Source organism: Mauremys mutica, chromosome 9, assembly GCF_020497125.1.
Source record: "Mauremys mutica isolate MM-2020 ecotype Southern chromosome 9, ASM2049712v1, whole genome shotgun sequence".
Classification (NCBI taxonomy): domain Eukaryota; kingdom Metazoa; phylum Chordata; order Testudines; family Geoemydidae; genus Mauremys; species Mauremys mutica.
The window spans coordinates 50,120,200-50,145,863 of NC_059080.1; the positions used below are offsets into that span (position 1 = coordinate 50,120,200).

The window sequence follows — 25,664 nt, forward strand, 5'->3', positions numbered from 1 at the left end:
TAAGGAAATAGCTAATTAAAAATGTAATTGCATCTGAATAAGGCTGTACACATAGTTCATCTATCTAACTGCATGATCTTATACCTATTAATCTTTCTGATTCATCACCCTTTCCCCTTTCTGTGGCTTGTTACACCCACTTTTGCATCTTGCCTTAAATTAGATACTCTTTGAGGCTGGAGAGACTTATGTTTTTGTACAGCACCTGACACAATAGGGTCCTGATTCTGATTCAGGTTTTGAGTGCTACTACAATATAAATAACTTTCAATGCAATGAATCAGTAGTTCTTACGCTGAAACTTAAACTAAAATTTAAATGTTGCAGGACTGTCTGCTCCATGCATTTATGAAATGTTCATATCCAAATTTCAGAATAAATATAAAGGATATATTACTGCTCAAAGATTTTCATTGTATTAAACATGGACAATGGGGATCTTCTATCTTGTGACTGAACCTTCTCTGAATTTAAGTGGATGGTTTTCAATGTCGTCTTTTAGGAAGCAAGAAAAAGGAGAAGGAAAGGCCAGAAATTTCTCCTCCATCAGACTTTGAACACACCATCCATGTTGGCTTTGATGCTGTTACTGGAGAATTCACTGTAAGTATCCCTGTCCTAGAACTGTTCAGAAAGCCAGATGGTTCCTTGCTGAAGTGAGGAGAATTTGTCACTTAAGAATAAGGTGTAAGTTAGTCTGTTCCTCTCCATCACAAGTCATTTACAGTGCCTACCACACCGAGACCTTAGCTGGCCCCATAGGTGTTACTGCAATATAAATGTTTAACATAGGCATGCGCACGGGGTGTGCCCAGGCACACCCTAATGCCCACAGGCCGGATCCGGCCCCTCAGGGCTTTGGATCCAGCCCGCAGGATTTGCCCCCCGTGGTGCCGCAGGCCCCGCTCTGCTCTCAGAAGTGGTGGCACGGCACCATGTCCCTGGGCAGGGGGGAGGAGCAGCAGAGGGCTCCGTGTGTTGCTCCAGGCACTGCCCTCCACAGCTCCCATTGGCTAGGAATGGGGAACCGCGGCCAATGGGAGCTTCGGGGGAGGTACCTGGAGGTGTGACAAGGGCAGCACGCAGAGCTCTCCGCTCCCCCTCCCCCAGGGGCCGTGCAGGGATGTGGTGAGTGGCGTGGTGTGGGGCCAGGGCAAGCAGGCAGGGAGCATGCTGCTGTAGGTAAGCGGCACCGGGCTGGAGCCCGAAACCTTCCTGCCCCCCAACTCCCTGCCCTGAGCCTCCTGCCTGCACCTTGCACCCCACTGCACCTCAACACCCTGCCCTGAGCCCCCTGCCTGCATGCCGTACCCCTCCTGCACCCCAACTCCCTGCCCTGAGTCCCCTTCCTACACCTCGCACCCCAACCCTTTGCCTGCACCCTGCCTGCACCCCTCCTGCACCCCAACCCACTGCGCTAAGCCCCCTGCCTGCACCTCGCACCCAGGCCCCCTGCCACACCCCGTACTCCCTCCCACACCCCGACCTTTGATCACCTTTAAAAGAAGAATAATAAAAACAAACATTTCCTGGGTGCACACCCTAATGAAATGTGCTGTGCATGCCTATGATTAATATTAGTCACTGGAATCTTGATGCTTTACTTTATACCACATGGGAGAACCCTTTAGTGAGAATTCCTATTAGCCTGTAGAAAAATGAGGTAGCCCCTTTGGTTAGTTCATTTCCATTTACAATAGATATGTACATAGAAGATCAGACTGAGTGATGAATGGGGAATACCGATTTAATGTACCTGATCAGGAGAGGGCATATGTAGGGGCAGGAGGTTGCGAGGAACACAACCTCTTCCTACAGTGCCCCAGTAGGCCAGAAGACCTGATAGAGCTATTGAATGTTTGTGCTAGCTTAGCTGAAGGCTTGGCTTATATTGTCACCTACACGTGTTCAACTCAGTGACTGAAACCCCCATCACATTTGAGTCACTTTAAGTCACAGAATAATGAAAACCCATTCTGATTTTTTTTAAATGACTTAAAAATATTAAGTATTAAGGTTGTCTCCTGTTTCAGGGAATGCCAGAGCAATGGGCTCGATTGCTACAGACCTCAAATATCACCAAGCTAGAGCAGAAGAAGAACCCTCAGGCTGTACTAGATGTGCTGAAATTCTATGACTCCAAAGACACAGCAAAACAGAAATACTTGAGCTTCTCCGCTCCAGGTGAGAGACAAGTACATACGAGACATTCAAAGGAAGAGTTTGGTTCTTACAATCCAGTCTGCTCTTCCCTGTACGTCATTACTTAGAATTGGGAAGATAGGCCTATGTCAAAGACTCAAACTAGTATCTAATGGGTAAGGGACACTCATAAATAAAGGTTCCACTAAAGTTGCACTCTTTAACCAGTCAATTTCCTGTTTCAGGTGGGTAAGAGAACAAATGGAACAGGATAATTCAAAATGGCATTACCAGTCAGCTAAAATCAATTAATGACCTGTCTTTATGAAGCTAGAACTATAAGACTATGATTAATTGGTAAAGTTCTGTAAGGGTTATCACTCCCATTATCTCTAGTCAGAACATTGCTTTTGGACAATTACTGTGCAGTAACTTTCATTGGCTCAACTTTGGGCCTGCTTTGAGCAGGGGGTTGGACTAGATGACCTCCTGAGGTCCCTTCCAACCCTGATATTCTATGATAGGACCAAAGGTTCAGTATAACTTGTCTACAACTTGCATTAGAAGTGATAGGTGTGTGTGGGTGTCTGGGAAAAACATCTGATTGTATTTTTCCAGTGTATGTGGTTCCTTTTAGCTGTTTAAATCAAAAAGATTTCCATTCTATAAATAGTCTGGTGATAGGGGTTTTTCACATCTTTGCCTTATCAGTTTGGTCATAATCTTCTCTTTCGTATGCACATCAAAACCAGTGCACAATTTAACAAAACAGTCTCCAGGTGAGATCCAGTCATGTAGCAAGTCAGTATTTGAAATATATATTGTCTGACCTGTGGGGGGAAGAAGTTTTTGTAACACCTGCCTGCATCTAATCAAGGAAATAGATGTTTCATTCATCAACCCTGAAAATTCACCTGTTTGGAAGCAGGGAAATCTCATGAACCGTCCATATTCCTGATGTGTTGCTCATGTTTTCTATAAAGTCCACTTTTATTATTTATTATTCCACTAATTATTTATATTCACTTATTACTCTTCTTGCTGTTTAGAAAAAGATGGTTTCGCTTCAGGAACACCAGCTGTAAGTGTATTTATTATTGCTTGCACCGTTCCAGGCCTACTCAATTAGTGTTTTTCTTAATTAAATTAAATCTCATATTATATACTTCATAATAAATTTAGTAACGTTTTATTGAATTGTATTTAACTGTTTCCCACAGGAAACAAAGTGCCCAGTAGGTGGTTTAGTTTTAAGGATGTTTACAAATTCTTGTGTCTGCTAAATGCTTTCCATGGATATCTGTCTGTTATTTAAAGAATGGTGAGAAATGCTTAACATATGCTTCTGGCAACTTAGAGTAGTAGAAGAGGTAATTTTAAATATTCAGATATTTCTTTTTTAATAAAAGTATTGTTAAAATCATGAACATAACATATATATGATCATGATTATAAATGAAATGTAATAAACCAAATATTGTAATAAATGTACTGAGACTCTTATGTCTCTCAGCATACTTACTTTAGTTCTAAATTACTAAGAATTCCTGGATCCTCATTCTAAAAATGCCTTAAAACTCATAAGCTGTTTACAATTTTAGGGAAAAACAACAGCTTTGCTTCCACTAAATAAATACTTTATTTCCCCTTGATTCCGTTCAATAACAAAAATATAGCCCAATGCCAAAGGTTCAGAGCCCTCAACAGCAGTGGTAGAAGATGACGATGATGAAGAGGTTCCTCCTCCGGTTATTGCCCCTCGACCAGATCATACAAAATCAGTGAGTGTGTTTTTTTAATTTACTCTGGTATTTTTGTTATTTTTACATTACTTTCTGGTCTGTCTATTGCAGCCCTCTTCCCATGGTCCCTGCCAACATCAGATTGGAGAAGATTATTCTTTGCAAAATTTCACTTTATTTATATTAATTTTATTTTAGTAGTCATGTTTTTTCCTAGCTATAGCTAACTCCCAGGTACCAGTTGGACCAGGAGTGTCCAAATTAGTGCTATATTTTGCAGGGCTGCATTGGGAAAAAATATCCCAAATTCATTTCCTTATTCTCCTAAAACACATTATAAGGAGGATCATTAGAAAACTTTACCAATGCACCTAGCAAATCCCAGATATTGTGGGTAATGTACGTTTTAAAAAAACTTAAACTCACATACTGTGTGCTTGATTTTTTTCTATTAAACTATTATCCCATCACAAAAAACGCTCTGCATTGTAGTTAAGTGGGAATTTATTCCACCAACAAGAATATTATTAGTACTAAATTTTACATGTGAGAATTTAAACACTTAAGTTCTTAGTTAAGCTTTAGCACCATCTTTAACTCCCTCACCCCAACCTCCCTCCAGAGACCCTCCTTATGTGCCTATAAAGGCCAGATGTCATCTTCTCTTCCACTGTTGCCTTTCTTTATCTGAATGGTAGGTATGGAATGTATACAATGTTCACAGAATATTGCTTTAAGGAATAGGCCACATGACATTTAAATAAGGATATAGGTGGAACATTACATGTCTAAAGATCTGTAAATATTGCCACATGAGCAAGTATAACTCAATTTATGCAGTTTTTCAAATGATGAAAAGTTAGGTAGTTTAGGGGAGACCCATGTACAAATCTGAACTATCTTCTGTTCCCCAAAACCAAAAGATTGGGCTGTGCAAAGGTATCTACTGCATCTTCATTTTACTATAGCTTACTACTTCACAGAATCTCCTTTCAGATGATATGTCCCACAGTTAAATAAAGAGCAGTTTCCATCCTCTTTGATGGGTGGGCATCATGTAATGTGAGGAAAGACTGAAGAAATAAGAGAAAATGTACAAAGGATGAAGGGGCAGTCAAACCCTAGCCTTTGTTCCAGCATATGGTGTAATAAGGACATCCTATTAGAGAACAAATGGATAGAAAGCCTTCCCTCAACCCTGCAAAAAAAGTGGAGGTTAGACTACTGTGCTTAGTAATGTCTGTATTTCCAGCTAAGCTTTCAAATTAGCAGTTTATGGAGGTGAGTACCAGACTCTGTAGTTCACGCTTCTGCAGTGTTTGGAGAGATTTCCACCTAGTCTGGCAGAGCAAAGCAATGATGTACCAAAATACATTGTAGAACAGTTTTTGCAATGAGTCCCCAGCTGTAGAAACTATAGAAGCTAGAGGCATCAGCAATCTCTTTCCTGAGTAAATCGACCCCTAGCTGTCTGCGCTGTCCAGCAAGTCTACAGGTCAGTCTTTCAGAATCAAGTAATGTTGCAGTCACGTTGGCTAGTATTCAAAAGCAGCAATTCTCAGAACAAGTGGCTCCTGGTTCCAAAAGTTTTAAGTGAAACAATGGTAGTGGTCAGATAAGAATTTATGGCAGTTGCAAAGAGAACTCTGAGCTCTAATAGTGAATGTTCTTTCTTTCCCCATAGATTTACACACGGTCTGTAATTGACCCTATCCCTGCACCAGCTGGTGACACTTGTGATAGTGCTGCCAAGTCGGCTGACAAGCAGAAAAAGAAGACCAAAATGTCAGATGAAGACATCATGGAAAAGCTACGTGAGTTGTATTTTTTTTTAAAATACAAATTCCAGTATTGATGCTAGTTATCGGTAATTCCCTTATTTATATGGGAGGGATCTGTGCAGACCTCATCAGCATATTGCTTTGACCTGATAATACCTATTGGAATCTGTTACAGAAAAGACTGCAGATATCAAATCAGCATGATGTATGAACTGAGGCTATTGTAAAACAATCTGTACAGATGCTTGGTTGTAGTTTCTGTTAGCCAGAAAATGGAGACAGATGACTAAGTCTTTTGACTAGGCCATCATCCCCATTTTTCATATAAGTGTGATGTAACCCAAAGACTTGATTATTTTCTGTAATCGGCTAGTTGGGAGGAACTGTATTCAGGAATCTGGACTGGTCTTGAAGAATGGAAATTAACAAGTAAACAAAATTTCCCTGTTTGGCCATAATACAGCTTCAATGTTGCACTTGTGGCTCAGTGATCAGCTTCTACGGAGCTGTTCCTTTTAGTGCAGAATACAGTGGATTTTTACTGTCCCTAATTCCATAACCTTCATAGATGCACTCATTCACCAAACCAATGCCATTGTCTAGCACAAAGGAGGCAATGACTTAGTTTAAAATAGACAGTACAATTACTGGATTTATTACTGATTCATCCCACAAAAGTGTTACAAGTCACAAACGTCATACAGAAGAATATTATTTAATTGAAGTGCAGTTCCGTATAAAAAGTTTTTATGTCCATAACAATCAAAAGAAAAAAGTACACGTTGTACTCTAATAAAAAGTGAAGAATGCTCCCTTAAGTCACTGGTTGGTTTTACGTTTTGTGTGGAATTTTTTTTCAGGGACTATTGTGAGCATAGGAGATCCCAAGAAAAAATACACCAGATATGAAAAAATTGGGCAGGGGTGAGTATTTGTAGAGCTGTCCGAAATTTTTCAGTGAATGAACCAGTATTAAAGGTGTGATGTACTTTTGTCATTTAGCCACTGTTTTTATTAAAGCAGAAATGTCAGTGTATAAGCAGTAATAATCAGATGCAGGAGACTTGAAACAGTAGTGGAAGTTTTGAATCTGTTCCTTTATGGGACTGTGCTTGTGCATTAACGTCTCTTTGGAAACAAACCACTTTCTGGTGAGACTGGGTGGGAGTGAAAATGTATTCATTTAAGTGAACTTCTGTCTTTTTTCTGCTCTTCCCCTTCATGAGATAAACGTACCTTTTCACTAGTCATAACATTAAAAGAACAGATAAGGGTGATACAAGGCAAGTTTTTCCTACCCTGGTCAAGGTGCTACCAATCTAATGTAATTTGCTCTAAATATTTCCATAAATCATTTCAATGTAAAAGTTCAGTTGAAGGATGAATACTGGCAGAGCTTGCATAATTTTTTAAATATAAATGTTGTTCTTACTGTGCTTGCATCCCCTCTAACGATATTTTTTGTGTGTAGGGGAATGAGGGGTGGAATAGAATCCCCTTTAGAACTGATTGTCTGATTTATCCAATATTTGGGAATAGCACAAGGTATAGGGATTTGCAGACCCTGACATGCAAGCAAAGTAGTTTTCCTCTCACTATGTAAGAGGCTGGTCCTGTGGTGACTAGTGTGCTCTTTCTGAACTGGCTGGTATTTGTATTTAGTACTCTTTATCTGAGTACTCCTTGAATCCCCTTCTTTCTTAAGAACATAACAGCTGCTATACTGGGTCGGACCGTGGTCCATCTTGCCCAGTATTTTGTTGCCAGCAGTGACCCGTTCCAGAACTTCAGGGAGAGAGTACAGAACAGGGTAATTATGGAGTGATCCACCCTGTCTTCCACTCCCAGCTTCTGGTGATCAGAGGTTTAGAGTCACCCCGAGCATGGGATTCCACTCCTGACCATCTGGGCTAATGGTCTTTAATAGACCTATCCTCCATACACTTATCCAGTTCATTTTTTTTACCCAGTTACACTTTTGGCCATCACAACATGCCATGACAGTGAGTTCTACAGGTTAGTTGTGCATTGTGTGAAAAAGGTATTTCCTCTTGTTTCTATGAAAGCTGTTTGCTACCTAGTGATTTCACTAGCTTTCTAAAGGGAAATCAGGCCATTCCAATCTACTAGAATTCTTTGAGAGAGTCAACACGTATGTGGACAAGGGTGATCCAGTCGATACAGTGTATTTGGATTTTTAGAAAGCATTTGACAAGGTCTCTCATCAAAGGCTCTTAAGGAAACTAAGTAGCCGATGAGAGGGAAGGTCCTCTCATGGATCAGTAACTGGTTGAAAGATAGGAAACAAAGGGATGGGTATACGTTCAGTTTTCACAATGGAGAGAGGTGAACAAGAGGATTCCCCAACTATCTGTCCTGGGACTTGTGCTGGGTTCAACGTATTCATTAATGATCTAGAAAAGGAGATGAATAGTGAAGTGGCAAAGTTTGCAGATTATACAAAATTACTCAAAATAGTTAAGTCCAAAGCAGACTGTGAGGAGAATTAGAGGGAATCTCTCAAAACTGGGTAACAAAATGGCAGATGAAATTCAGCATTGATAAGTGCAAAGTAACGCACGTGGGGAAAAAGCAATCCCAACTATACATATGTGTATACATGTATTTACATATATGATGGGGTCTAAGCTATTACCTTCCAAGAAAGAGCTCTTGGCATTACCATGGATAGATCTCTGAAGATTTCCACGAAATGTGCAGTGGCAGTCAAAAAGAACTATTAGGAAAGAGATGGAAAATATCACGATGCCACTATATAAATCCACAGTGTGACTGACACCTTGAATGCTGTATCCAGTTCTGGTTGCCTAAAAAGAAATATGGTGGAACTGAAAGAGGTTCAGAGGAGAGCAGCAGAGATGTTCAAGGATATACAATAGCTTCCTTTCAAGGAGAGACTAAAAAGATTAGGGCTATTCAGCCTAGAGAAAATATGACTAAGGAGGGATATGATACAGGCCTATAACATCATGATGAATGATGTCGAAAAAGTGACTAGATAAGTGTGTGTTTACCCTTTCACACAGTACAAAAGCCAGGGGTCATCCAATGAAATTAATAAGCAGCAGGTTTTCTGCAAACAAAAGGAAGTACTTTTTCACACAAATGCGCAGTTCTTTACAGTTTTTAGGTGTGCAAAACTTAAAAAAAATCTTTGATCTGTCTGCATGTATATCCTTGTTAGATTTGAAATCATACAGCTAATCACATACCTTATATTCACAGGGCTTCAGGTACAGTTTTCACAGCTATCGATGTGGCAACAGGACAGGAGGTAAGATCTGTGTGAATATTTTCCGTTTAAATCCGCATCTATGGGTGATGGAAATGAATTGGATAGGTTTTTTTAATCAGTGGCTCCCATCTCTGGCATTACTTCCCAGTAGAATATTTGTCATAGTCATTTGTAACAGTGCAGTCCTTGTTTTGTAGTAACCAGATGATGAATACTAAAAATAGGGTTTTGTTTGTCCAATGAAATGCAAAAGGACCAAGATGTTCAGAGTTGTGGGTTTTGAAAACGGTTTAACCTCTAAGTGTCGTAGGCAATATTGTCTTGAATTCTGACCAATAATTTTGCATTTAGCCTTCTACATAGCTTCATCTGTGACCATGATAGTCTTGCCCATATGGAAATTGCTTTTCACCAAACAATTCCTTCTATTTTAATTAGACTACCTTCTCCATATCCTGTTCCCAGATTCTTCCCATTGATTACACTCACACCATCTGGCAGACGTGGTGGCATCATTGTCATCTACAAATTGTTGGTTAAGCCTTCACCATCCTATTTGCTTTGATGTTTTCCTTTGAACGCCTTTTACTCCACTGGTCCCCTACAACTAAAATTCACAATTGTCAGCTTCTTTCTAAAGTCATCTTTTCTTTAATTGCTTTACCCATCAGCTCAGTCAGTCTCTCCTTCTGCCACCACCTCCTCTGGCACCTGAATGTTCATTTTGCTAATAGCTGGAATGTTCTCACCTGCAGTTTTACCTCTCACCTTTATAGCTGTTGACTTCTTCCTCTTTTCTACCTCCTCTGCCTAATAGTAACCACACCTTGGATGTAATGAGTAATTTTCCCCTGTACTTTCCTTTACCTGTCTCTCACTAAGCACTTTATGTGCTTGTCCATCTATAACAAAATCTCATACGTGAATTCTGTTTTTCTAGCCCTTCTTTACTTCCTATTAGAGACAACTAACTCGCTGTACATCTTTCAAGCAACCTACCCTATAAAAACACTTTCCATTGCCTCTCTCTCCAGAACCCATGGTACAATAATAGCTCAAATCCTTAAGCTCCCCCCTCACCCCCCCACCCCCCAAAACCCCACAAAAAAACCCAAAAAACTAAACTAAAATTCTGGTGCACCAAAATATGCAGTATTGTCATGTTTTATTGTGAATATTACATAGCCTCTCTCCCAGGTTTCCTTCTGATCTTCAGTGATACTATTGCTATTCTGTAATCTCCGGAGTCATTCTAACACTGCCAGTTCAGTCCTTCACCCACTTGACATCTTCTACTCTGAACAGAGCTTATTACTATTTCTTCCACTCCAAAATTGCATCGGTCTGTGGCAGTATCACATTGTCAGCTTTTCCCTGTCCCTTCCAATAACACTACTGATCCTCTGTGTAGTTCCCACAAAATCTCTGGTGTCTGACCATTGATTGTGTCTGACGTCATTGATCCAACACTTGATCACTTCCAGTTTCTTTCCTCCCTCTAGCAGTGAAACCATCTTTCACATGGCTTCCTCATTACCACTTTTACCTCACTGCAGCATTTAGACAATATGCAGCTGCATTCTCTAAAAGCTGTTTTAGCTCTGGAAGTGATGACATATCAGACAGTAGACCATTCCTTCTCCATCTGTCTTAATTATAAGACATCTACTTCCAACTCTTAGATGGGCATGGTTGTTCTTGTCAAGAAGAATACCATAGTTATTAATGGTCAAATTCGTTCCTCTCAGTTTCTCAACCTTGATCTTCTTTTCAGACTTTACGGCTGTAATTTTGAAGTTGTCACCCCACCAAGCTCCTCTTTGTTCCTTGTCTTGCTATGCTGTAAAAGTTCACCTCTCACCTGTTTAACAGCATGTCTGCTTTTCTTTCATCAGTCACTTTATTGAATCATTCTTTTGGGCATTGTCTCTTCACACCTTCATATTTGCAGCTTCTTTTGCCTTGCAAATGCACTTTTATTCAAATGCTAGTCTGTTAAGAACAAAACATATAGAAACAATCCTATTGCCTTGTCCTGAAAACCTTGCACTGGCTATCACTTGTATCCACTACAAAATCTCTCATCTTCAAGCCTGTTAATAGCTTCTCTCTTGATTCTGATTTCATTTCTGTCCCCCCCAAACCCATCCTCCACTTCTCTCTATTCTGATCTGCACTGTGTTGGCAGTGACTCTTTTGCTGGCACTGCATTTCCTTGACTGATGGAATCATGTTAAGAGTGGTGCAAGTTGCATATTAGTAATTTGGGGTAACTAGCGATGGAAGGGGAATTAACAGCAGGAAATGCAATTAACAGGATGATGTAGGAAGGTGTAAGATAAAGCAGATTGCCTGTGCCCGTCACATCACTTCATAGTTTCCTGTTCTTTTCTTGCCATAACCCTATCATTTGCTTCCCCTCATGCTGCAAGCTACTCCTACCTGCACCTGATGTGCAATTTAGATCACCATTTGTGTCGCTTCTGAATTTGGCTCACTGTCTGGAGCTGTCATGCTGCCACTTTATTGACTTGCTAGACTTTTTTATAAAATACAGCTTCAGTCCCACCTTGCACATTGCATATAGCCAGCAAGCTGTTGGACAGTTTAACAGAGCATTCCTTGTTATTACTAACCCACATGCCTTGTCTACAACTCTGTTCTAATCATTCAATTAACTTTTTCTGTAATATTATAAATGTTTAGTGTTGCAGTGGGTTGGCACTCAGGTTTGTAGGACTAACACTTCATCTTGTATTTTACTCTTTTCCCTCGTTTTCAGGTTGCTATCAAACAGATAAACCTGCAGAAGCAGCCCAAGAAGGAGTTGATTATTAATGAGATCCTGGTAATGAAAGAGTTAAAGAATCCCAACATAGTCAACTTCCTAGACAGGTAAATGCAGACAATCAAACAGTTAATCTTCCTTCTCCCAGGAGTCAGGATTCTAACCTGACATCTTCTATGATCACTGTGGGTCTGATTCCACTGCAGCTTGAAGCATGCTTCCTAGCTCAGGTAGACAGACATGTTAGCTTTGCTTGAGCTAGCACTCTGAAAATCACTAAAAATAGCCATGTGGCGAGTAGCATAGGCAGCAGGTTGAGCTAGCACCTTAAATACAAACCCACCTGGCCGGGACTGTGCACGTAGGAGGTACAATGAGTATTCAGGTTAAGAGATCGCCAGGCAAAAGCCAGGTGTGTTGCAGGGCATAGGGCTGGTGATTCAGTAAGGAGCATTCTTTTCTTACTCGGTACCAAACCAATATCCCAAACTGGGGTTGGGGAGCACTGCGCTGCTGGAGGTGCTGTTTTAGATGAGATGCAAAACTGTTACCCTGACTTTTTAGTCAGAGAAGATCTTTGGGCATTTTGGTAAGAGAAGCTTGGCCCCAGCTTTTAAATCCAGTCTGTCTACCTAAAAACTTTTTTTCTAATTGATCTAAAACTCATAGAAATGTAGAGCTGGAAGGGACCTCAAGAGGTTTTGTAGTCTATCTCCCTGAACTGAGGCAGGACCAAATACACCATACCTAGCAGGTGTTTGTCTAAACTATTCTTAAAAATCTCCAATTATGGAAGTTACATGACCTCTCTTGGTAACCTATTCCAATACTTAACTATCCTTGTAGTTAGAAAGCTTTCCTGATATTTAACCTAAATCTTCCTGTCTGCAAGTTAAGCCCATTGCTTCTTGTCCTACCTTCATTGGACATGGAGAACAGTTGGTCACTGTCCTCTTCATAGCGGCCTTTAACATATTTGAAGCTTGTTATCAGGTTTTCCCCTCAGTCTTCTTTTCTCAAGACTAAACGTGGCCCGTTTTTAAAAATTTCCTCATAGATCAGATTTTCTAAATCTCTCACCCCTTTTGCTACTCTTATCTGGATTCTCTCCACTTTTCCACAATGTTTCCTGAAGTGTGGCACCCAAAACTGGACATAGGACTCCAGCTGAGGCCTCACCAGTGCCAAGTTCAGGGGGACAATTACCTCCTGTGTCTTACTGTTAATGTACCCCAGAATATTTCCCCTTTTCACAGCTGCATCACATTGTTGGCTTACGTTCAATTTGTGATCCAAGATCCTTTCCTGCAGTACTGTTGCCTAGCCAGTTATTCCCCATTTTGTATGTATGCATTTGATTTTTCCTTTCTAATTGTGGTACTTTGCACCTGTCCTTATTGAATTTAATCTTGTTGATTACAGATCAATTTGTCACAATCATTTTGAATTCTAATCCTGTCCTCCAAAGTGCTGGCAACTTCTCAGAGTGGTGTCATCTGCAAACTTTATAGCATAGTCTCCACTCCATTATCCAAGCAATTAATGAAAATACTGAATAGTATTGGACCCAGGACAGACTCCTGTAGGACCCCATGAGATAAGTCCTCCCAATTTGACAGTGAATCATTGATAACAACTGAGTACGGTTTTTTTAATCACCACCCACTTTAGTAATTTCATAGACCACATTTCTCTAGTTTGCTTATGTGAATATCATGTGGGACTTCCAAAAAGCTAAATAAGATAAATCATGTCTACTGCTTCCCCACATCCACTAGGCCAGTACCTCTGTCAAAGGAGGAAATTAGGTTGGTTTGGCATGATTTGTTCTTTACAAATCCATGCTGGCTATGCCTTAACATCCTATTATCCTCTAGGTGCTTACAAACTGATAGTTTAATAATTTGTTCCAGTATCTTTCCAGATGTTGAAGTTAGTCTGACTGGTCTATAATTCCCCAGGTCCTCATTGTTCCCCTTTTTAAAGATAGGTGCTATGTTTGCCCTTCTCCAGTCCTCTGGGACCTCACCTTTCCTCCATGAATTCATTTGATTGCTAATGGGTCCATGATTGCTTCAGCTACTTCCCTTAAATACCTTGGGGTGAATTTTGTCAGGCCTATTGTAAAGTATTCTCTTGAACAGTTGCTGCAATACACTGTCAGTCATTTATCAGTCCTGATTCTTCACTCCTGGCAAATGAGCTTATTTCTGTATTTTCTGCCTTTAGTTTTCTTGTAGGTGATGAATTGTTTGTTGTGATGGAGTACCTTGCTGGAGGGTCACTCACTGATGTGGTCACAGAAACTTGCATGGATGAGGCACAGATTGCTGCTGTTTGCAGAGAGGTGGGTGTTAAGTTTCTGTGGGTAGGGGGTGAGAGTGCAATCTTTCCTCCCCCATTTTTTGAGATACATTTATATTACTGGCCAGCCACTGCAACAATTGATTTGATGTCCAGGCTTCATTTAACATCTTCACTAATAATCTGAAAGAGGAATTAAGCAGCATTTTAACTAGTTTCGAAGAGGATATTTAATTGGAGAGAATTCTACTGACACTAGTGATTGCAGGGAAATAATATGAAGATGAGATGTGCAGAAAAATAGCAAAATGAGTAACAACAAAATGCAACCTAAAAGATCTGGGGAAAAACCAGTCCAAAGTAGTGGGAGGGGAACCACTGATGGATAGAGCTGGCTAAAGGTGACAGCAGAAAGCAAATGAGACATGAGTTTGCAATGCAACATGACAATAAAAGCTGATGGAGTTTGGGGCTGGTATATAGATATCTCAAATCATGGAGCAGTGGGGTAGGAGTGTCCCTTTCTATTTGGCACCTGCAATATTATGTTCATTCTGGTTATCATGTTACCAGAAAGATACTGACAGGCTGGATGGAGTTCAGAGTAAGTTTCAGGTGGCTGGAGTGATTCACTTTCAAAGAAAGATTTGAAGACAAACCTACAGATATGGTGGTTTTAAAATGATCTGTCTGGAGACAATTTAACTTTGTATTTGGCATCTAGTTTCCAATAAACTGAAAATTAATACTTTGCATTTAACTAGCCGCCCATGAATGAGTTCAAACTTGAGCTTAAAACTTACTTGCAACTCTTTTGACTTAACCAATAATTCTACTGCCCAACATGTAAATTCAGAATACTCATGACTGGTAAATCAAACCCACTTTTCTAAGATGAGCATATGTATTAATTCTCAATAGGAGTTAATTTTGTAGCAAGTTTCAAACCCAACTGTTTTGGTTGTAGCCTTTTAAATATTTTTTTCTTTTTCTTTTTTTCTTTACAGTGAGGAAGAATGTAGGGTTTGTTTTTTTTTGTTTTGTTTTTTTTTTACCTTTGCTGAACTCAAATATCTGGAGGGATTTTCCTCAAATAATACCTTTAGGCAGAAACCCAACATGAACAATTTCAGCCTAAAAAGTGAATAATTGAGAGAGCTAGAATTATGTAAAAATTTTTATAATGGAAACTGTTTTGCACCGATCCTTATAGCAAGCACTACATATATTTAAGAGTGAAGCATTCTCCTTATAGTGAAACTCTACCAAAGGAAACTGATCTCAGTAGTCAGTCAGGATTCCCCAACAACTGAAAAGCTGTGAAAAGTAACATTAGCAAAGTGAAAGTGCTTTGGAACTTTGGGGAATCTTGGATGATGCCTGGCTGGTGAGCACTTTTAGTTCATTTTGCAATTCTATGATGTCAAAGAAATAGCATCTTCTCTGAGGTTAAAGAAGCAGGTTTTGACCTCAGTGAATTTTGGATGGCAGTAGTCTGGTTTCTCATCATAAGAGCTTCCTCTGCTGGATATTTAAAGTAATACCTGCTACCTTTTTACACATTGCATTATATGCACATAAATTTTGCTGTTTGATTCACAATACACAAACTGTATTTGCTTTTGATAAATGTTTTCCTTTTCCTCCTCCCCTGTACAGTGTTTGCAAGCACTAGAGTTCCTACATGCCAACCAGGTAATCCACAGAGATATTAAGAGTGACAACGTGCTTTTAGGAATGGATGGATCAGTTAAACTCAGTGAGTGCCAGATAATTGTTTCAACCTGCTGCTTCTTTTTAAACATTTTTGCAATGAATAGTATGTTTGTAAGTGCTTAGTTGTCTCAGATATTTGAGATGAATTTTTACTAAAAATCAACAATAGAATTCATTCTGCTTTGCAAAAAGAATTTTGCCTGCTCTAGTTGGTTTTGTAATTCTGAGCATCTGAAAGCTACTCACTTTGAGAGTATCAAACAAGAAGGATGTTTAAGTAACTTGTTACCACATGAATGTGTTTGTAACTGTGAGTTAACCTGCAGTGTAAGGTCAGATAAAGATACAAGGATTGCCAGTGAGGGAAGCTGGCGCTAGTTGGAGCTGCCTTATTGGCTCCTTTCAGATTCAAATGGTTTTGCACTGTCCATTTAATTGACAGGATGAAAATTACACATTTGTATTTCAGTACTGCCTAAAGGCTGCAAACCAGGTAGGGTCCTATTGTGCTGGACAAGGAACTTGTCTGAATTTTTTTTAACTACTGTTAAAAGTATCTACAACAGTAAAAATGTTAGATCAGGGAAATATTTTTTGTTTTCAGTTTTATATTGTGCATTTGACAGCACTTATTATGCAGTCAGTTGTTGTGTGCGTCTTTCATACAGCAAGTGGGGAAAGAAAAAAATTTCAAAAATGTAGTGAACTTAATCTCAGAAGTTGCCAGGAGTGCTTAGGGAGAGGTGCATTAAGATTTACACACTGAGCACCTAAAAGTTTGCTAAGCGCTACACAGATGCCTAAAAAGACATGGGGTGACACTTTAAAAGCTGCTTTCTGGATTTGGACACACCCGGGAAATCTACCTCTGTTCCGTGTTCCAAGAGCTTGTAGTCTAATTTCAGTTATGATACAGTAACTCCTCACTTAGTCGTCCCAGTTAACGTTGTTTCATTGTTACGTTGCTATGTTGCTGATCAATTAGAGAACATGCTCGTTTAAAGTTGTGCAATGCTCCCTTATAACGTTGTTTGGCAGCCACCTGCTTTGTCCACTGCTTGCAGGAAGAGTAGCCCATTGGAGCTAGCTGGTGGGGGCTTGAAACCAGGGTGGACTGGCAGCCTCCCTATCAGCTCCCCTCTCTCCTAAGTTCCCTGTGTGGCAGCCGCCCAACATGCTATCAGTTGCCGGGCAGTTCAGCTTTCCCTTTCTCCTCCACCCCCCCACCCCCACCCCCCCGGTGTGCTGCTCCTGCCCTCTGCCTGGGAGCTGCTCCCAAGAGCCTCCTGCTTGCTGTGCAGATGAGGGGAAGAGAGGTGCTAATATCAGGCTGTTCCCCTCTCCCCGCTCTTGTACCCCCATCTCCTGTACCTTATCTCCACAGGCAGGAGACACGACAGGGCTCAGGACTGAGGGAGCTTGCTGGCAGCAGCTCCAGTCTCAATTTGCTAATCCACTTAAAAAGGCAATGTACTTAGAGTAGAGTCAGTGTACTTAAGGTGCAATGCGCGTCTCTATCTCTCTCACACACAGGGTGTGTGTCTCTGTCTCTCTCTGCCATGCTGTCTCCCCTCCCTCCCATTCGTGCTGCCTTGTAAAGTGTAAAAAGAACAAGGAGTGCTCGTGGAACCTTAGAGACCAACAAATTTATTTGGGCATAAGCTTTTGTGGGCTAAAACCCACTTCATCGGATGCATGCAGTGGAAAATACAGTAGGAAGAAAGCTTATGCCCAAATAAATTTGTTAGTCTCTTAAGTGCCACAAGTACTCCTTGTTCTTTTTGCTGATACAGACTACCACTCTGAAACTTGTAGAGTGTGAGGCTACATTAACATGTTACACCTTGAGGGCTTAGCCAAGTGCTAGTTCATCATTTAGCAGTAAGGCATTCGCTGGGAAATATCCCACCCTCTGACTTCACCACCTCAACCAACTTTCACAATCATCATTGCTGTGTACAGTATTAAATTGTTTGTTTAAAACTTATACTGTGTGTGTGTATTTTTATGTCTGTGTATATACACACACACACACACACACACACACACACACACACACACACACACACACAGTCTTTTGTCTGGTGAAAAAAATTTCCCTGGAACCTACACCGCCCACCCCCCCATTTACGTTAATTCTTATGGAGAAATTGGATTCACTTAACATCATTTTGCTTAAAGTAGCATTTTTCAGGAACATAACTACAACGTTAAGCAAGGAGTTACTGTACATGGGAGAGTTTGTAAACAGTAATGGGGAAAAGTGAACAGTGAAAAATAATAGGGTTACTCAGGTAAATTAAGTGCACATCCTAAGGGTATTTAGAAGGATCTGTCAGAATTATAGGGCTGTGGAATTTTTGCTTTGTGTACAAACTGAGTATTTGCAGGCTATCTTCCAAATGAGGTGACAAGTGAAGGGAAGCAGTGGAAGGTGTGAGTGGGAGAGATTGAATGGAGGGAGGAGAGAGGAGTCTAGCAGAGGATGTATAAAGAGGAAAGATTTAAGGAAGGACAGGGACATGGTGAGGAGCAGTGAGGTAGGTGATGGGAATAGGTATGAAGAAGAGGTGGTTGCTGGAAGAGAAAAGGAGGAGGGGGATCAGCAGAGATGGCATGGAGAGGCAGGGGAAAGTAACTATAGAAACTTGTATCAGAGGGGTAGCCGTGTTAGTCTGGATCTGTAAAAGCAGCAAAGAATCCTGTGGTACCTTATAGACTAACAGATGTTTTGGAACATGAGCTTTCGTGGGTGAATATCCACTTCGTCAGATGCAAGTCTTGCATCCGACGAAGTGGGTATTCACCCACGAAAGCTCATGCTCCAAAACGTCTGTTAATCTATAAGGTGCCTCAGGATTCTTTGCTGCTTTTATAGAAACTTGCTAGCTGAATCAGGTGGCTGTAGAATCTGTTGAGGTTAATGGAATCTGTAATCCTCTATTTGGTGAAGAAGGCATGGGCTACCCACCTCACAAAACACAGTAAAAGAGCCACCATGGCTTGGCTTAACCATGTAAAAGAAGCAGTGAGAGATAAAAAGGCATCTTGTAAAAAGTGGAAGTCAAATCTTAGTGAGGTAAATAGAAAGGAACATAAACACTGCCAAATTAAGTGTAAAAATGTAATAAGAAAAGCTAAAAAGGAGTTTGAAGAACAGCTAGCCAAAAACTCAAAAGGTAATAAAATGTTTAAGTACATCCGAAGCAGGAAGCCTGCTAAACAACCAGTAGGGCCCCTGGACAATCGAGATACAAGAGGAGCACTTAAAGACGATAGTCATTGCAGAGAAACTAAATGAATTATTTGCTTCAGTCTTCATGGCTGACAATGTTAGGGAGATTCCCAAACCTGAGCCGTCCTTTGTAGGTGATAAATATGAGGAATCGTCACAGATTGAAGTGTCATTAGAGGAGGTTTTGGAATTAATTGATAAACTTAACAGTAACAAGTCACTGGGACCAGATGGCATTCACCCAAGAGTTCTGAAAACTCAAATATGAAATTGCAGAACTGTTAACTATGGTTTGTAACCTGTCCTTTTAAATCAGCTTCTGTACCCAATGACTGGAAGTTAGCTAATGTAACGCCGATATTTAAAAAGGGCTCTAGAGGTGATCCCAGCAATTACAGACTGATAGGTCTAACATCAATACCGGGCAAATTAGTTGAAACAATAGTAAAGAATAAAATTGTCAGAGACCCAGAAGAACGTACATTGTTGGGCAAAAGTCAACATGGTTTCCGTAAAGGGAAATCATCTTACTAATCTATTAGAGTTCTTTGAAGGGGTCAACGAACATGTGGACAAGAGGGATCCAGTGGCTATAGTGTACTTAGATTTCCAGAAAGCCTTTGACAAGGTCCCTCACCAAAGGCTCTTACTTAAATTAAGCTGTCATGGGATAAGAGGGAAGATCCTTTTGTGGATTGAGAACTTGTTAAAAAACAGGGAACAAAGGGTAGGAATACATGGTAAACTTTCAGAATAGAGGGGGGTAACTAGTGGTGTTCCCCAAGGGTCAATCCTAGGACCAGTCCTATTCAACTTATTTCTAAATGATCTGAACTGCTCAAGATAGTTAAGACCAAAGCAGACTGTGAAGAACTTCAAAAAGATCTCACAAAACTAAGTGATTGGGCAACAAAATGGCAAATGAAATTTACTGTGGATAAATGTAAAGTAATGCACATTGGAAAAAATAACCCCAACTATACATACAATATGATGGGAGCTAATTTAGCTACAACTAATCAAGAAAGAGATCTTAGAGTCATCGTGGATAGTTTTCTGGAGACGTTCACGCAGTGTGCAGCGACAGTCAAAAAAGCAAACAGGATGTTAGGAATCTTTAAAAAAGGGATAGAGACTAAGACAAAGAATATCTTATTGCCCTTATATAAATCCATGGTACGCCCACATCTGGAATACTGCATACAGATGTGGTCTCATCTCAAAAAAGATATACTGGCATTAGAAAAGGTTCAGAGAAGAGCAACTAAAATGATTAGGGGTTTGGAACGGGTCCCATATGAGGAGAGATTAAAAAGGCTAGGACTCTTCAGCTTGGAAAAGAGGAGACTAAGGGGGGGAATATGATAGAGGTATATAAAATCATGAGTGGTGTAGAGAAAGTGAATAAGGAAAAGTTATTTACTTGTTCCAATAATATAAGAACTAGGGGTCACCAAATGAAATTAATGGGCAGCAGGTTTAAAACAAATAAAAGGAAGTTCTTCACACAGCGCACAGTCAACCTGTGGAACTTCTTGCCTGAGGAGGTTGTGAAGGCTAGGACTATAACGGTTTAAAAGAGAACTGGATAAATTCATGGAGGTTAAGTCCAATAATGGCTATTAGCCAGGATGGATAAGGAATGGTGTCCCTAGCCTCTGTTTGTCAGAGGGTGGAGATGGATGGCAGGAGCACCTGGCATTGGCCACTGTCGGTAGACAGGATGCTGGGCTGGATGGACCCTTGGTCTGACCCAGTATGGACATTCTTATTTTCTTATGTTAGCATCTGTAGTGAAGATTGTGGTGGGTTGACCTGGTCCATGGGAGGTGGTTGATGTGCACTCCCATACTAGGAGAAGGGGCCTGAGCAGTTCTTGAGGGTATCTTGGCTCTCAGAATGGTACTGTGGGTGAAGGTATCTTTTTTTCCAAGAGTTGCTGTCTCTGAAGAAGCTGACAGTGGGAGGCTAGTGTGAATGTAGTTAGGATCCCCAGGTGGATGAAGAGTGGGTGGGCTGATAGTGCCTGGTCTCCTTGAAACACCTTTCCTTGCATAGTCTGCAGAGGCTCTCACCTGCCTTCTCCCTGTTGGTGCTGTGGAGACTAGAAGGCTTTTCTGGGGCACCTGGGGATTGAGCTGCTGCTTCTGTCACATTTTTGAAGTCGCTTAGATTTCAGGATGACTGTGACCCTTTGAGGGAATGTAAGTGAATGATGCTATAGACCTAGAGGGGAAAGCCTTTATGAAAGAGCAGCAAGATGAGAGCTACTGGCTGCTGTTGCTTTGGAGACTGGGGAGGAGGTGGATAGTAGCTTGCTAAACTGCCCTTGGACAGCAGTTAGGATTTTCAGGCACGAAACCCATTTGTCAGCACTATCTGGTACTAGCATTTGAAATGTAGGGAAAAGTATTTTTAAAGTTTGAAATCCTTTCTCTCAAACTAATGTAAATCTTAGGATGAACCCCAGCTTTTGCTGAGATTGTGTCCTCATTGGTGCTCTGCATGCCTGAAAAGAAGTGGGAGATCTGCAGGTTGGACAAAGTAGCAAGGTGGAATATGCATTGAAAATGCATTGTTGATGCATTCCATTCATTCCAGTAAAAATAAAGGGCCAGATTTTCAAGAGATTTTACATTTAGGCACTAAAATAATGGCCAGATTTTCCAAAGAGCATCATAGCACATTGGATGTTGAGCTCTTTTGAGAACGTGACCCCTGGTAAATCTAGGTAAGCTTAAAATGTTCCATTTTAAAAAATGCTCCAACCCCCAGTGTTTTAATTTTGAACCATAACTTTTCACCTATAATAGTCTGATTAAAAAAACAAAAATCCAAAAGGCACAGCTTTTTTTTAAACTATTCCCCATTGAAGAGGCTTTATTTTGCTGTGTCTAAGATCTGAGTTGATAAGAAAATGCACTTTTCCAGCCAGTAGGTGGAGACCTTGAATGAATCTATATAGAATGAGTATAGCTTGCTCTTCAGTTGTTTCCTTGTCTAGGTGATGGGTTTGTTCCTCTAAGCTTTTTTCTGTTGAATATACTTTATAGTAGCTTCATATATCTAAAGCCTCACTCCCAGACCTCTGTTAACCATAGTGCAATGATTCAGGAGCTAAACCTGTGGTAAAATACTGAAGTTGGTAAGTGCAAAAATAAATATTGAAAATATTTTTGTATAGAGTTACCATATTTCAGGTTCCCAAAAAGAGGACACTGGTGGGAGGTGATGGGATGGAGATGCCCACTGGAGGTGGGGCAACTGTCGTTCCCTGTCATGGTGGCAGGGCGGCTGGCACAAGCCCAGGATACAGCGACAGCCATCAGTATCAGCCTGCTTGTGGTACCCCTTCACAAGGGAGGAGAGATGGGACCTGGTTGGTTGGGATTTGGCAGCTGTGATTTGTAGGGGAATGGGCCAATCAGCTGACGATGCAGCGGAGGGATCAGTTGGGAAGCAGACCAATGGGGGCTCTTTCTGAGCTGCAGCTTGTTTGCTCTGCAAAAACCTGGACATGGCTGTTACTTGAAAACCCTGCCTGGACAGAAAAAGGAGGCTCAAAAAGAGGCTCTGTCCAGGAAAACCTGGATGTATAGTAACCCTATTTTTGTACTGGGACTGGAGCCCTGTCTGATGGTGTCACCTTCCGGGTTCAGGACCATTACATTACACAACATAGTATAAAGGCTACACCAGTGCACAAAAATGTTTTTCCCCCATGTTGTTTTTGGTCCTTTTTTGTTGGAATTCTTGGTGGCTTGAAGAGGGATTAGACAAAATATCATTTTTTTTAGACCACAAATTACCTTTATAAAAAAGAATTTAATTCTTTAAGTAGTTTATTTTAAGTAAGATATATTCTTCAGTGTTTGTATGAACTTGCTGGTTAGACTTTCTGCTGTGACATGAAAAGTATAGGAAAACTTTGAGATTGCAAATGTACAGATGCAAAAGATGTTTCTATAGTAATAGAAAAATTTGTTGTTAGATAATTGGAGTTTGAGATGTGATTCACAACAGACTAGGTAGGATGCACTGAATTAACTATCACTAACTAATTCCTTTATTATCATGTAGCCGACTTTGGTTTCTGTGCTCAGATCACCCCAGAGCAGAGCAAGCGCAGCACCATGGTTGGGACTCCCTATTGGATGGCTCCTGAGGTGGTCACACGGAAAGCCTATGGCCCTAAAGTAGATATCTGGTCTCTGGGTATCATGGCTATTGAAATGGTGGAAGGAGAGCCCCCATACCTCAATGAAAACCCTCTGAGGGTAAGATATTTCATCCTTTAGGAGTGCTGCATCAATCATGCATATAAAACAGTGGTTCAGAAATGTGGTGAAGAGATTTGTGATCTTTAACTTGTAGATTACGGGTTTGAATCCAAACTAGGTTAGAAGTGTTTAAATGGTTATCAGCTGATGGCTGTTTAGTACAGTCAAGGCAGTTCCTAATGGACAGGAATCTACATGAAAAAATCAAGGGTAATTAATGCAGGGAGTTCCCAGTATAAAGGATGATGATATAATAGACATGGAGGAGGATATTACCCTTTCACCCTGAGAGATGGTCTCTCCTGAACATGGTTGAGGCATATTGACAGTACCTGTTTTCAGTTAAATAGTAGAATTAATCTCTGAGTACTGACAGTCTTTTGCCAGCAATAAACTTCTGTAGACTCAGAAAAGTAAATCCAATTAAATTACAAAGAACAAAGTACAAAACATGCTCCAACAAATAGACTTGTACTCTCTCTCCATATATAAGGATATGTTTATTATAGTGTCCATCACCCTAAATTCTTAAGTATCTATAGTCATCTTGTTATTAACAAAAGCAAGGGACAGTTGCTAAAGCTGGGCAATGCCACTCTTACAGCATCTACCAATGTGAGGAGAAGCAGGTTGCATTCCTTCTACCCTTCAAGACTCAGGCCATGCCTACACGATGGGTGCTACAGGGGCACAGCTAGGCTGCTGTGGCACTGTGCCATGGAAATGGTTTTGCCATCACTGTAGGAACACCACCTCCCTGAGCAACGGCCACTAGGTTGACAGAAGCATTTGTCTGTCAGCCTAGGTGTGTCTGCACTGGGGGTTAGGTCAGCATAGCTACAGCACCCAGAGAATGAGCTATGCCAACCTAATTGAAGTGTAGACCAGGCCTACTGCATTGCCTCTAACATTCTCAGCCCTTAGTGAAGAAATGAGTTCAGAAGTTGTGCCCAAATATTTAACCAAATCAGGTGTGTGTAGTGTTGGTCTGTCCACAGTTTGTCACATAGAGCAATCCCCTTTATCTCTGCATCCTTGTGGTGGGAGTCTGTCTTTGGGCTGCTCTTATTCCATAGTTGCTCATTGACATTGTTTTGTAGCACGAAACCTGCCCATGTATTCATTTGTAGGAGCTTGATTAGTGGTGAATAGTGGTTGCAAAGTATACAAAGGCCATACTATACATACTCAAATGAGGTACCCTGCCTAGGTCCATCATGCATATTCATGTTTTATCTTCTTAAGGGAGAGAATTTATATGTGATTAAAGTCTACATTATACTAACCATGTAAAACAACCAGGAAGTAAATGATCACACCAGGAAAAAAGAAAAATGACATTTCAGTACCTGCATCAGGCATCCCTTATGGCAGGCATCCAAGTTGAAGATTCAGCAAGAAAACTTAATTGTCATATGCTAGTCAGTGTCTGCTTTTTAGTGTTTTCCTTTTTAGATGTACTTCAATAAATGCTGCTTCTAACTTGAAATACTAATACATTGCAAATCACATTTTTTAGAATTTTAACAGATGACTTGGGTGTAACGCCCCCCCCCCCCCCTCTCGGTTTGCAGGCTTTGTATTTAATAGCAACTAATGGCACACCAGAACTGCAGAATCCAGAGAAACTGTCCCCAATATTCCGGGATTTTCTAAATCGTTGTTTGGAGATGGATGTAGAGAAAAGGGGATCAGCCAAAGAACTGTTACAGGTAAGTATATGTATGTTGGAGTTTCCCCAAAAGCTTGAAATTCGGCGATCACTAAAACAGTAGTCAGCTAGTGCTGACATTGGCTTGTCTTTGTCTTCCTTTTCCTATTGAAGGATCATTTAATGGAGAATAATGGGAGGGAAACACAGGAATCAAAATTTGCAACACAAATGTAAATGATTCTTCTTCTGCAATCACTACTGGCTGCTTTCTGCGAGTGGTGATTCTTCAGTGACACCACAGCTTAGGTAAACAGAGAGGCTGCTGTAGCCAGCACAGTGAACACAGAACAGAATAGAGGGAAAAGATGGAGAAAAAAAAAAAAAAAGGAATATCTCTGCATGGGGAAGGTTGTTGTAGAGAGGAGGGCAGGGGCTAGCCAGAGTTATTGGATATTGCTATGTGGAGGAACAGCTGTCAACAAATCTGTGCTACTATGGATCATTCATTGGGCATATCTCCTTGAGGTGCTGCATATTGGCACTTTTATGAAGTGCTTTCTTAACTTGGGATAGAAAGTGCTATGTAAATACACCTCTACCCCAATATAACGTGGTCCTCAGGGAGCCAAAAAAATCTCACCGCCTTTTAGGTGAGACCATGTTATATCGGGTCCAGTGCGGTACGGCATACCGACAACAGCCAGTATGCTGTGCCGGACTGGACCGGGTTCCCTAGTGGTGATTTAAAGGGCTTCAGCTGTTTCAG

General features: G+C 40.8%; 1 protein-coding gene across 1 annotated transcript in view; it reads left to right on the top strand.

Moving 5' to 3' along the window:
* The window catches only part of PAK2 (p21 (RAC1) activated kinase 2), a 79,023-nt gene that overhangs the window by 50,779 nt on the left and 2,580 nt on the right, over positions 1-25,664 (top strand). Inside the window, exons 3-14 of the mRNA XM_045030998.1 lie at positions 503-603; positions 2,034-2,184; positions 3,192-3,223; positions 3,819-3,923; positions 5,569-5,698; positions 6,526-6,589; positions 8,912-8,960; positions 11,704-11,816; positions 13,939-14,056; positions 15,673-15,772; positions 23,045-23,241; positions 24,819-24,956. Coding sequence (XP_044886933.1) covers positions 503-603; positions 2,034-2,184; positions 3,192-3,223; positions 3,819-3,923; positions 5,569-5,698; positions 6,526-6,589; positions 8,912-8,960; positions 11,704-11,816; positions 13,939-14,056; positions 15,673-15,772; positions 23,045-23,241; positions 24,819-24,956 — 1,298 coding nt within the window. The remainder of the gene's footprint in view (positions 1-502; positions 604-2,033; positions 2,185-3,191; positions 3,224-3,818; positions 3,924-5,568; positions 5,699-6,525; positions 6,590-8,911; positions 8,961-11,703; positions 11,817-13,938; positions 14,057-15,672; positions 15,773-23,044; positions 23,242-24,818; positions 24,957-25,664) is intronic.